Raw genomic sequence first — 14,253 nt, 5'->3', positions numbered from 1 at the left:
ACAACAAAAAGAAATAAAAGGTATTCAAATTGGCAAAGAAGAAGTCAAACTTTCTCTCTTGGCAGATGACATGATATTTTATATGGAAAACCCAAAAGACTCCACCCTCAAAGTACTAGAATTCATACAGCAATTCAGTAATGTATCAGGATGCAAAATCAATGCACAGAAATCAGTTGCTTTCTTATACACTAACAATGAAAATATAGAAAGGGAAATTAGAGAATTAATTTCATTCACTATAGCACCAAGAACCGTAAGATACCTGGGAATAAACCTAACCAAAGAGGTAAAGGATCTGTACTCGAGGAACTACAGAACACTCATGAAAGAAACTGAAGAAGACACAAAAAGATGGAAAAGCATTCCATGCTCATGGATCAGAATAAACATTGTTAAAATGTCTGCATTGCCCTGAGCAATCTATACTTTCAATGCCGACCCAATCAAAATTCCACTGGCATTTTTCAAAATGCTGGAACAAACACAATCCTAAAATATGTATGGAACCAGAAGAGACCCTGAATTGCTAAGGAAATGTTGAGGAAAAAAAAAAAAAGCAAAACAAAACTAGGGGCATCACATTGCCTGATTTCAAGCTTTACTACAAAGCTGTGATCACCAAGACAGCATGGTACTGGCACAAAAACAGACACATAGACCAGTGGAAAAGAGTAGAGAGCCCAGATATGGACCCTCAACTCTATGGTCAAATAATCTTTGACAAAGCAGGGAAAAATATTCTGTGGAAAAAAGACAGTCTCTTCAATAAATGGTGCTAGGAAAACTGGACAGCTATGTATAGAAGAATAAAACTTGACCATTCTCTTACACAACACACAAAGATAAACTCGAAATGGATAAAAGACCTCAACGTGAGGCAGGAATCTGTCAAATCCTAGAGGAGAACATAGGCAGTGACCTCTTCGACATCAGCCAGAACAACTTCTTTCAGGATATGTCTCCAAAGGCAAAAGAAACCAAAGTGAAAATGAACTTTTGGGACTTCATCAAAATCAAAACCTTCTGCACAGCAAAGGAAACAGTCAACAAAACGAAGAGGCAAACCCCGGAATGGGAGAAGATATTCACAAATGACACTAGAGACAAAGGGCTGATATCCAAGATCTATAAAGAACTCCTCGAACTCAACACTCAAAATACAGATAATCATGTCAAAAATGGGCAAAAGAGATGAAAAGACACGTCTCCACAGAAGACATACAAATGACTAACAGACACAAGAAAAAATGTTCATCATCATTAGCCATCAGGGAGATTAAAATCAAAATCACATTGAGATACCACCTTACACCAGTTAGAATGACCAAAATTAACAAAACAGTAAACAAGTGTTGGAGAGGACGTGGAGAAAGGGGAACCCTCTTACACTGTTAGTGGGAATGAAAGTTGGTGCAGCCACTTTGGAAAACAGTGTGGAGATTCCTCAAAAAATTAAAAATAGAGCTACTCTAATGCCCCTGCAACTGTACGACTGGGTATTTACCCCAAAGACACAGATGCAGTGAAAAGAAGGATCATCAGTACCCCAATGTTCATAGCAGCAATCGCCACAGTTGCTAAACTGTGAAAAGAGCCAAGATTCCCTTCAACAGACGAATGGGTAAAGAAGATATAGTCCATATATACAATGATGCCTCCATCAGAAAGGATGAATGCCCAACTTTTGTATGAACATGGACAGGAGTGGAAGAGATTATGCTGAGTGAAATAAGTCAAGCAGAGAAAGTCAATTATCATATGGTTTCACTTACTTGTGGAGCATAAGGAATAACACAGTAGATAACAGGTGAAGGGGAGCAGAAGTGAGTTGGGGAAAATTGGAGGGGGAGATGAACCATGAGAGACTATGGACTCTGAGAAACAAATTGAGAGTTTTGGAGGGGAGGGAGTGGGGGGCTGGGCGACCCTGGTGGTGGGTATTAAGGAGGGCACGTATTGCATGGAGCACTAGGTGTGGTGCATAAACAATGAATCTTGGAACACTGAAAAAATAAAATTAAATTTAGAAAAAATTAGAAAAAAATATTTTAAATGACAGTTCTCAGCTGGGATCTTGAGTTCCTATAAAAAAAGCACTTTAGTTTCTCATTCCATAATTTGCTCTTAAGACCATAATACCATCTTAAAAACTGCACTGTGTTTTATAATTTTCATTATAAAAGTATATTCATGGTTTATATTATAAAGTATATTCATGGTTTTATTTTAAAAAAACCTTTATGACTATTAGGTATCAACAGAGGAAAGCATATGAATAGGCAGTAGCCAAACTGAAATCTCCTAAATACAAAATTTTTAATCAAAATATTCTTCCTTTTCTAATGTCCTAGAAGTTCAGTACTAAGTACTAAGTAAATCAATCAACTGAAAATACCCACATCTTTAAAAAAAAAAAAAAAAAAAAGCAACACTAAAACAGAAACTTTCTCTTCCACCTGGGCTCCTGTCCTTCACAGAGATCACGTGCATCAGCCACCACTTAAAATGAACAGGCACTGCTGTGTTACTGAACAGACGGGCTCAGAGTCTGGTCACGGGACCAGCAGCAGCACCTGGGAACCTGTCAGAAATGCCAATTCCCAGCCTCACCCACCCTATGGATTCAGAAGCCCTGGTGTAGACCCAACAAAGTGGGTCACAGCAAACCCTCTGTGTCATTCTGATGCATGCTGGTGTCTCAGAGGATGGTTCCTGCCCTCTCCGAAGTGGCGGGTCCTCCATTTGCTTCTTCCTAGAGCCTCGTCACTCTCTCTCACGGTTCACAACCCAAAGCTTTCCTCATTTGAATGATTCATTCACCAGTAACTCTGTGATCGTTTCCTACACTCTCTCCTTTTAAAATGTGAGACTGCCTTTTAAAGTATGCAATACATTTAAAATTTTTTTATTACACATAAATTATTATGAGCTGTTTATATTAGAAGTAAATTTTTAGCTTGTGTCAACAGTTGTAAGAATAATCTGGTACGTGGAGAAAGGAGAACCCTCGTGCACTGTTGGTGGGAATGCAAACTGGTGCAACCACTCTGGAAAACAGTATGGAAGGTTCTCAAAATGTTAATGCGAGTATCTTACAATCCAGCAATCGCACAACTAGGTATTTACCCAAAGAGTACAAAAATACTAATTCAAAGGGATATATGCACCCTGATGTTTATAGCAGCATTATCTACAATTGCCAAACTATGGAAATAGCCCCAGTGTCCATCAATAGATGAATGGATAAAGAAGATGTTGTGTACATATACAATGGAATATTACTCAGCCATAAAGGAGAATGAAATCTTACCATTTTCAGCGATAAGAAGCGAGCTAAAGTATTCTGATTAGCGAAATAAGTCAGAGAAGGACAAATACCATGATTTCACTCACATGTGGAATTTAAGAAACAAAACCAACGAGCAAAGGGAAAAAAGAGAGAGAGAGACACAAATCAAGAAACAGACTCTTAACTCCAGAGCATATACTGCTGGTCACCTGAGGGGAAGTGTGTGGGAAATGGGGGAAACAGGTAATGGGGATGAAGGAATGCACCTATTGGTGCATGGAATGGAAGTGCTGAATCACTATACTGCACATCTGAAACCAGTACTACACTGTATGTTAATTGGAGTTTAAATAAAAACTTAAAAAAAAAAAGGATAATCCTGTATAAAAAACTATTTTGTAAAGAGGCTCACTTTTTTCTTTTCATTTCATCTTAAACTGTATCCAAACACACATTTGTGAGGAAGACTTTAAATAAATCACTGTCCCTGTCAGATAGTTTACAGAGAAAAAATTACCCCATGGCCATCAAAAGTATCATTTTCCCACAAAGACATCTCTGCTGGCACTCACAGAACCCATTCTTGTGTGGCCTCTTACTCACCGATGCACATAGTGCAGCTGATGAACGGAATCGATTGCTATCACCATCTCAGCCAAGTAAAATCGAGCCATATCTTCAGGCAATCTGTCTTCAAATTTGCTAAGCAGAGTAAGCAAATCCCCACCAACATAATAATCCATGACCAGGTACTAGAAGTAGAAAAGAAAAAAAGGACTCAATAAAAAGTAAAGGTGAAAAATTAATAAATGTAATGTAACCCGAAGTCAAATAGCACTGGGTCAAATACTTTTGTTGTTAATTACAAGAAGTTGCATAAGATGATCGGGACAAGGCTTGTAAATGTCAGGTAGCAGTAAAATAAAATTTTAAAAACCTGAAGCAGGGAACAAGATAGGATTACCCTTGTTTTGTTGTTGTGTTTTGAGAAGTAACAACATCACCATCATCACCTATAACAATACGCTGCATTTCATTGAGGAAACAATGTATTAATTCTCCAAAAGTGATTAAAGTAATTCAGAATATAAGACATTCTTTTATTATGTTAAGTTCATTTTCATCATCATTAACATTTTCCTTATTTCCAGTTAGACTGGTAACAATTTATCAAATCAGCACTTGGATCAACACTAATATAGAGAATATAATAATTTCCATCATATACATATTTCTCTTTCCACTCCTGATAGTGCAGAAATAGCGGAATGGACTTTTCTTAGGTAAGTATAAATAGAAGTCAACTAATTTTAGATATGGATGGTTATGGGTATATGTGTAGGATATTATGATTTATAAGAAATTTATATATTTATGAAATATATATATATTTGGCAGAGCTCCTAAAAAACCCTTAGAATCTCCTAAGTGGGAGCACCTGGGTTGTTCAGTCATACGGGCTCAGGTCATGATCCCAAGGTCGGTGAGTAAGGAAAGGACTCAGATATAGGCAGGAAGAGATAGGGCTCCCTTAGCTAGGTTCTAAAAGAGATCAGGGAATAGACCAGACCACCTGGCCCCAGATGTTAGGGAGTATTTTTCTATGCCGGCTACAGGGAATCACAGAAAATGACCAAACCGGGGTGCCTGGGTGGCTCAGGGTTAAGCCTCTGCCCTCAGCCTCTGCCCTCAGCTCAGGTCATGATCTCAGGGTCCTGGGATTGAGCCCTGCATCGGGCTCTCTGCTCAGTGGGGAGCCTGGTTCCCTCTCTCTCTGCCTACTTGTGATCTCTCTGTCAAATAAATAAATAAAATCTTAAAAAGAAAAGAAAGAAAGAAAATTACCAAACCTCAAAGTCAGTCAGTCAGTAAGGGTGTTATCGATTGTCCTTGTTCAGACCAAGATGGCACAAGAATCTCAAGGCCCCAAGCTCCCTGGTCAAGTTCTCAATAAAAGACCTCCCTAAAACCCCTCAGTGGCAGCCCATTTGGGACCCCTCTCACTCTAGAGAGCTTTCTCTTTCCCTCTGTCTCACCTTCACTTAATGAACTTTCACATCACTTCACCGTTTTGTGTCTGGGAGATTCATTCTTCAGCTCCGTGAGGCAAGATCCCTGACCCTGTAACACCCGAATGGAGCAGGGTCAGAGTCCCTGCTCAGCATACAGTCATCTGCTTCTCCCTCCAACCTCTGTCCCTCTCCCTGCTCAAGCAAGCTCTCTCTCTCTCAAATAAATAAAAAAAATACTTAAAAAAAAAAAATCTCCTAAGGGAGAAGACAAAGGTGGCTTTTGTTATTTATAACAAACCTCTTTTCAACCACACTTGTGTTTATGTTAATGAGGTGGCTTTTGGAAAGCCCTTGGATAATCTAAGGGTGGGGGCTGGCTGCCAAGGGAGCCAAAATTAGAAGGTTGAATCCATCATCAATGGCCAATGACTTGATCAATCATGCCTATCTAATGAAGCATTCATAAAAACCCAGAAGATGGGGCTTGGCAAGCTTCCGGCTGGGCAACCGTGGCGAGTGGTGCTGGAACACTGGCACACTCTGTCACACGCAGAGGGCGTGTGAGCTCTGCGCCTCTCCATCACAGGATGCCTGTGCACCTACTTCCTACAGCGGATAATCAGTCCGGGGAGCAGATCTGGCAAATTAACCGTTTCTGAGGAGTGGATCATGGGAACCTCTGCTCTGTGACTCAGAAGCACAAGTAACTGGGGGGTGAGGAGGGAGTCTCGTAGGACTTGAACGCTTAGCCTCTGGGATCTGGTATTGTCTCCAGGTAGAGAGAGCATCGGAACTGAGTTAAATTGCAGGGGGCTCTGCGGTGTCACAGGACGCTCTGATGAGTGGAAAACCCACACAGCTAATGTCATCACTGAAGCAGTACTGAGAGAGTACAGTGTGTGACATAAATGAAATCATGGAGACTTCCTTTACCATGTGTGTTTGCCAAAAGAGAAAGACAAGGAGTACATGCTAAAATGTTCACAGGGATTAGCCCTGCATTGTTAGATTACCCGTGTCTCATAGCTTTTCGTATTTTCTAGATGGCTTTCTAAACATGTATCACATATGTACATGCGTGTTTTACCACATCATACATATTCTTTTAAGGTGAGTGAAAAAGAGACCCAGTGGAAGGATGGCCTTTGTAGTCAGGGATACCTGTATTCAAATTCTGACTCTGGGTTTTAAGCGGCTTTTGAAAAATTAGTCTCTTAGAGCTTTCTCATCTATACACCTACAATAATGATACCTTCTTCAGAGTACAGCACTCAGCATGAAGGACAGTAAACAGAAGATATTTTAATGTCATTTATAACACCTTGAAGTTAAAATGATTTTATTACCAAATAAAGATATTACTTCAGTGATCACCAACTTGACATTTAAAATTTAAAGTCTTGAGAAAATCCATATTCTTATTACTATATATTAAAATTATAAGCATGTATAATTTCTGTTAAATAAAAAACTAATTTTACTGTTAAATCCTTGAAAATGAGAGGAACAATCTACTTCAAATCCTGGTCTACGGTTTCCTTGCTCTATTTACTAGGCCTAATGTTTAACAGACTACATCATGAAGATTAGAGCAAACTAATTTAATGTAACAGAACAGTGTTAGCATAAACATGTCACTAGAAGTGGTAATGGTGGCAGGGAAGAAATCCACAGCTACCTTCTTAAAGAAGTTCTCTGAGCAGAACAGCAAATGCAAAAACTTTTCAAATAAAAAAGTTTCCTACTGAAATTGAAATCAAACATTTACACATTGAAAATCATAAAACGTAACATACCCCTTCAATAAACAGTCCCTAGGTGCCAATCAGGACTCTTTGGTACCAAACACAGGAAGAAAAAAAAAAAAAAAACTCAGAGGACAAAAAGACAAAAGTCTCCTCCATATAAAAGCTTCCTGTCTTGACATGTGCAACAGCCATGCCTGCCACACCAGGTTCCCTCAGTCCGAGTATAACCATCTACCAGGCAACTGCTAAAAACTGTCATCTCAACATTTTTGCCACATTCAAAAGTGAGGCTCCTGTGTCATTGTCTCTCCCCTACTTTCATCCATATTCTATGACGTGCTTCCCCTTAACAAACTCCAAGCCCCTGGGTCCAGTCTTTTCAGTTTCTCCACATGCCTTACTGAAACTCTTCTCTGGTAAACAAAACCTCCTTGAGATAGCATAAAAAAATTATAAATACCTCATTATTCTGTTTTCCTTTTCGGGCTGCCTGCTGAACAGAGTTCTGACTTTGCCTGCTCATGTTATTTCCCTACCTTGTTCTCAGAGGAAATTGGCTGTTACTAGGACAGAATTCAGCAACTGGAGGGAGCAATGAGCAAGAAACACAAACGAAAATTCTCAAAAGAAAAGCAAGGAGTTGAAAATGAACTACACTTGCAATCTGGTTTTGGTATTAGGGAGACAAAATGGACCAGAAAGAGCAGACAAATAAAAACTCCACAAGGGAAAAGAGCTCCTTTTCTCTGTACACATCCCAGCAAGTATCTCTAAGGGCTGCAAGTCTGTCTTCTATTTTCTCCTTTGCTCAGAACAACATTCAACTAAATCACCAAGGTCTTGTTGGGTCTACTTCCTACTAAATGTCTGTGGAGCCCATCCATTTCTACACTACCCACTATCCCTACCCTAATCCAGGTCCCGGGCCTGTCTTGACTATATTACAGTTACAGTTTTAAGGGTTAAGAGCTTGCCATATTATATTTTATTCTGTACAAAACTTCCTTGGGAATGGCAGATAGAGCACAGAACAAGTGAGGGACAAAGAAGCTCATTCACAATTCCACAGATACGGAGTACCCAATATGCACTTCCATCACATTAGACAACAAGGTGCTACATGAGTAAGACGTGGCTCCCGTCTTGATGGAATTAATAACCTCATGGAGAAGAAAACACAAATCAGTGGTCAAGTTCAGTGTAACATAAATACCGTGACAGAAATAAGCAGAAGGTGCTGCTGCAAGCTCTAAATGGAAAAGATCCTAATCCCTGAATCAGGTTCTTTCATTCATTCATTCAATCATTCATCCAGAATTTCTTTTTGTATAAGGTGTGAAAACTATTCACTTATTTATGGAGAGTCGAATATCTAAAACAAGTTGTAAAATATCCATTCTTTCCCCTAATACTCCCTTATAATTTAAGACATGAAACACCTTGGATCTGCTCTTGGGCCACGGTTGCTCTCTATGATTCCTGAGTAATACATCATACCTGGTACAACAACCTCCTACTCATAAACTATCTTTAAAATAGTACCCAATAGAAGATACCTATAAATGAGTTTAAGAAAAATATAGACTGAGAGGTAATGTCCATAGATATGCCAAGGAGATAACAATCCTAACATAAAGAGCTCCCACCAACTGTTAAGAAGAGGGCAGAGGGCAAGCAATCCAACAAAAGTAGGCTGAAGCTCTTGACAGTTAATTCACCTAAGAGAAGATACAACTAGCCAATTAACACATGGCCAAAAACAAAGCAACAATGAGATACCATTCTATACCCATTAGATTAGCAAAGAAACCATTCCTATTTTGGAAATAGTGAGTTGAAACAACACCGAGTTCTTGGGCATGATGACTTACTACAACTGCTCAGCAAAGTAACTTCACAGTATCTACTGAAATTTAAAAGGTGCATATTCCTGGATCTAGCATTTCCACTTTCAGGAATACAGTGTAGGGCATGTGGGCAAGTATATTTACTGCACAGCACTTTGATAACTGCAACAGATCAGAAACAGTATGAATAGAGCCCACCAAGAAAACCATTAAATGCATCCATCCAGCATGTCCATTCTGTGGAATTCTGCACAGTCACCAAACGGGGTAATTAAATAAATATGCCCATGAGATCTCTGAAGGACAACAGCGAGCTGCGGAGTAACATATACCTTATTTTTACATATCTAGACCTCTGCATTGTAGAGGGGGAAGGAGCTAGTCACAATGAAGTTGACCAGCAGAGTAAAATTCTGCGAAGGCCAAGGCGATGGAACGAAAGGTCACAGGCAAATATCTCACCCACACCAAGACAAGAGATGAGAACAGGTGCACATATGAATAAATTTGTACACATATAGGGGAGAAATGAAAAGAAGAGCTGAGACCAGAACATGAAAAGTGCAGGAGTCACAGAATGAGGTTACAGGGATATTAACACAAGGGCCCTATGCTGCAGGCAGGGATTACAGCTGCTATGCCCACTTCATGGCTGTGGAATCAGAGGCATAAGAAGTCAAAGGATCTGACCAAACATACCCTAAAATAGTGGGAAAGCCAGAACTCAGGATCTTGATCCTTACATCGGTTCCTTTTTACTCAAAGAGTCAGTGCTCAGTTAAAAAAGCTGACTACATCCATGACATAACAAGTATGTACAGAACCCCCAGGAAAATAAAAAAAGAAAATAAGGATACAGACTGAGTCTTTACCCATCTTTTACCCCTCCAAAATAAACAGACCCCTAGGTATGGATAGAACATACCGTAAGACTTTCAACCCTGAATTTCTAATTAAAAAAAAAAAAATCTTTATTTCAAAGTTTGTGCTTTGTAAGAAACTACATTCCAAAAAAACAATGTGACAACATCTGAAAGCATACAATACATGAACTGACAGATATGCTTTTAGAAGTCTTCTTAGGGAGAACAGGAAGCTCTTTTAGTCATCCTGATGTCAAAGACATTAAGAGTTAATCCGCAGAGCCCACTCTGTATTCATCCCTCCTTACTTTCTCCTAACAACTTCTATCTTGAGCACAAACTGGATTCCAGTAGAGTCTGGAGTTCATATGACTAACTAAAAACTAACATTTAAATGTCTTTCAAAAAATAAATAAATAACAAATAAATAAACAAATAAATGTCTTTCATCCTCTAAACAGTTTACAAATGCTAATTCAAGAAATAAAAATTTTTGTTTTAAATATTTCCCTGGCTTTTTTCCCCCCTCCGGCATAAAATATCTAAACAGGAAACAGAGGACAAGTAAATATGGAGCAGAGACAAATGTCACTGATTCAGAATATTCTAAATTATATCAAAGTGATAAGAATTTTATGTGACCGTGTCAATGCAACTAAGCAGGTTTGTATTTAATGAGTTTTTCCTAAGGAAAAAGATATGCTAATTGCATTTTAAGATCATTCATTAAATTACACCAATTCTTCTCAAGCAAATAAATGCACGTAACCATGAGAGACTGTGGACTCTGAGAAACAAACTGAGGGTTTGGAGGGGCGTGGGGTGGCAGGTTGGGTGAGCCTGGTGGTGGGTATTAAGGAGGGCACGGATTGCATGAAGCACTGGGTGTGGTACATAAACAATGAATTTTGGAACACTGAAAAAAAATAAAATAAAATGTTTTAAAAATGCATGTTTGCTATGATTCCATATATTTTTTCACAAACTGGCTGCAGAGATATTTGAGCAGGTTATAAATCAAAATGCAATTATTCATCACAGCCTCTTGAATCATGTAACACTACAGACCGTGTTACTTATTTGGCTACTTCAGGGGTATCAAAGATAATTATTTTGGAAAATAACTGTATAATAAAATTTCCTTTTTGGAATGTAAAACTATACTTGCCAAGATTTCTAAATGATTTTATATTCTAATATTCTATAAATATTTGAAAGCAAATCTTTGATGATCACCAAGTTAATTCAAAAGTTCTACTCTTGTGACTACCATACCACAAGCTTGCCCTAAAATAAGAAAAATTGGCAATTTACAGGAGATTTGACCACATGAGTAAATTTCAGTCCTGCTCCAGTTACATTGTAACACTTAATCTAATATAATTAATGACTGGTATATAGAGACTATTTCTCATGGAGAAATGCCTCTGGGGGGAAAAAATGTTAATTCTAATGTCAAATGCAAAGGGAACAGGTAAGGCTACACTCAGAAGAGAGAGAATGATATGTCAGGCTGTCAATGAAAATTAGGCAAAATTTTGCTATACAAAATCTGGTATTTAAATACTATTCTGCATCTATACATTTCTATGTTTATAACAAAATACAGATTTTTAACCCACTGAGACACCCAGGTGCCCCAAAATACAGATTTTTAAGCAATCCGTAACTCTATAGAGTTACACCTCCTTACAACAGAAAACACTGTAAGAGTGGATTTAAGTTCTTATTACCTAAAAGCTTTCAAAAATCCATCACAATAAACTGCTCTACATTTGCTACCCAAGTATGTGATTGTGTTTAATTTACTCCTACAAATTTTGCTGACAAACCTATGTAGAGTATATCTGAATTGATACATTCATCCCAAAAAACCTCACATACGAGAGAAAAAAAAAAAAACTCACATACGTATGGTAAATCCAAGTCAAATACCCCTCCTCTCAATTTAATAGAGCAACTAGCATGTGCAAAGCTCTACATCATGAATTTTAAACAATTCTGACTAAAAGCCACAATAACACGGTTTATATGATGACTCAATACATATTATAAAAGAAATAAATGTCATGAAGCATTAATCCTTTTTATTGCTTGCTTGAACCCCATCATTTTCTATTTTATTAAAGTTTTTTTTTTTAAGATTTTATTTATTTGACAGAGAGAGATCACAAGTAGGCAGAGAGGCAAGCAGAGAGACAGAGAGAGGAGGAAGCAGGCTCCCTGCTGAGCAGAGAGCCCCATGCGGGAATCGATCCCAGAACCCTGAGATCATGACCTGAGCTGAAGGCAGAGGCTTAACCCACTGAGCCACCCGGCACCCCTTATTAAAGTTTTTAAATGCTGGTTTTAACCCACTAAATTGAGTTTATGATCCACCAACCAATCATGATCTGAAGTCTGAAGCCCGCTCTCATACTCTGCAAGTGTGTAAAGGATAGAAAGACAAGGAATGTAATGACACTGTTTGAACCCCTGAACCTGCCTGAAATCAGATAAACTCCATGACTACTAAGTTACACAGCACTTTAATTACATTTTAGCTAAAGACAGCTTAAGCTGTACCCCCAAATTAGAGATGCACATATATGTACATTACTCATCTAAAGGCAGTACTAAAAAAAAATGTAGTGTAGAGCTGAAACACAGTGAGAAAGATTAGCTCCAACTGAGAATTCTGGAGAAGACTTTTAGACAATTCTGGTATATGAGCTGGACTTCAACAGGTCGACTGGGAGAGGAATGGGCACTGGCATGAAAGGTACCAGGGAGAAGAGAAATCAAGGCGAAGAGTAGAGGAGTACAGACAATGTCCAGGACTGGAGGTATTCCATTGAGGCTGAAATATAGGATTTGTGTGTAGGCACAATATTTCCAGTTTATTTTTTAAAAACCACTCTAATCTGTCTAACACGACTGAGAAACCATCTCCCTCCACCTCAACCAATTCCCTTTCGTTCATTTCCATGGTATAGAACCTGGACTCTCTTTCTTGCTCGACCATTCCCATTAGTTTCCTCCTTACTGGGTCCTCCAGTTCAGGCTTCTCTAGGTAAACTTTTCTCCCTGTACAAGCACCCATCAGTTATTCTCATTTACTACTAGTATTCACCATTACCTACAAGAGGAGCTGGCCAATTTTCCCTGTAAGGACCAGATAGTAAACACTTCAGGCGTGGATGGCCCAGAAGAAAAAGCCAGATATACAATAAGATAGAAAACAAATTTCCACAGATTTTTATTGGCAAAAGTAAAAATAAAATAATAATTGAGTGTGAGTTTTATAATACAAGTGTATTAACAGAAAAATGTAATTCTTTTTGTGGGGTAGGAGAGTACGACCGCTGGCTTCATTGGGGCTCAAAGTCAGTGTTCCCCATCATCAGAATCCATGGTAATGTTCCACTGCAAGTGCTGACCTGAAATGAGCTTATGTGTTTCATGTGAAAATGTCTTCTGCAATGACGGCTACTGGTATCAATTCGTGAGTGTTTAATTTTGACAGAGCACATTCCTTACTTGGAAGGCGTCTAGAGAATGCTATTCGATTTTTCTCCTGATACTTGTGTTCAGTGCATGTTGATACACTGCAGATTCGTCACTGTAACTAAAGGTTAGGTGGAAGGTCACACCTGCTGGTAACTGGGTTTTTGAACTATGGACACTTCCTTAGCATATGCATCAAATCCCAGAAACTGCTGCTAACTGTAGTGTGAGCTCAAAAGGTCTATGTGCTGCAAATCTGTGTGGAAATAGAGATCTCATTTCTTTTTACTTTTGATGGCATGAGAATTAGATAAAGCAATTTGACGTGAGTTGCGATTCCAACAATGTTCGCTGTCAAAATGACTTCGCCAGAGTGTAAGTTTTGGATGTAAGTGCTGTTTTGTCTTACAATTTTAGGTAAAAGTTATTTTTAAAACATACCAAGTCTACAGGAAAAGCTAATTTCAAAGCTATTGAATATTTTATACTAATGGGTGAGGGTGAGGTTTTTTGTTCAGAAATGTTTCGATCTTGGCCCTCTGCAACAAAATGTTGACACTGCAAAAGCACTGAATGGCTGAGCGAAGAGCAAGTGAGGACATACAGCTTTGGTTTCTGACGAAAATTCATGGATATGGTAACACTCATTTCCGTAAGACTGAATGAAGTCCATCAGTGATATTCCTGGTTCAGTAGCAAATGATGGATTCAAGTGTTTGCTGCAAACTACCTGCTGATTAAGGAGACAATGAATATCCATGGGCTCTGGGCGCTTGATATTTTTACATAACTTGTAAGTCTGTCTGATGAAGCCCCTTCCTACTCCACACCCACTTTCCCCACTCTCTCATGTAATATGTACTAGCAAATCCCAAGGCAGGCTGTAGCAACTTAGGGTTTCCTCAACGTCTCTGAAAATACGATTGGCTATAATCGTCCCACACCAAGTATTAGCAAAGGCTGATTCCTCAGGACCACCAATTCAGCACGCCTCCTCAAGTCACA

General features: G+C 38.7%; 1 protein-coding gene across 16 annotated transcripts in view; it reads right to left on the bottom strand.

Annotated features, from left to right (window-relative positions):
- CDC42BPA (CDC42 binding protein kinase alpha) overlaps window positions 1–14,253 on the bottom strand; it is a 310,389-nt gene that overhangs the window by 187,839 nt on the left and 108,297 nt on the right. For all 16 annotated transcript variants that reach the window (XM_044267088.1, XM_044267092.1, XM_044267089.1 and 13 more), the window contains exon 5: window positions 3,896–4,044. In XM_044267088.1, the coding sequence (XP_044123023.1) occupies window positions 3,896–4,044 (149 nt within the window). The remainder of the gene's footprint in view (window positions 1–3,895; window positions 4,045–14,253) is intronic.

The sequence above is a fragment of the Neovison vison genome, chromosome 10 (genome assembly GCF_020171115.1).
Source record: "Neovison vison isolate M4711 chromosome 10, ASM_NN_V1, whole genome shotgun sequence".
NCBI classification, from domain to species: domain Eukaryota; kingdom Metazoa; phylum Chordata; class Mammalia; order Carnivora; family Mustelidae; genus Neogale; species Neogale vison.
The sequence above is the reverse complement of the archived record's forward strand: the minus strand, read 5'-3'. Positions and strand labels throughout refer to the sequence as shown.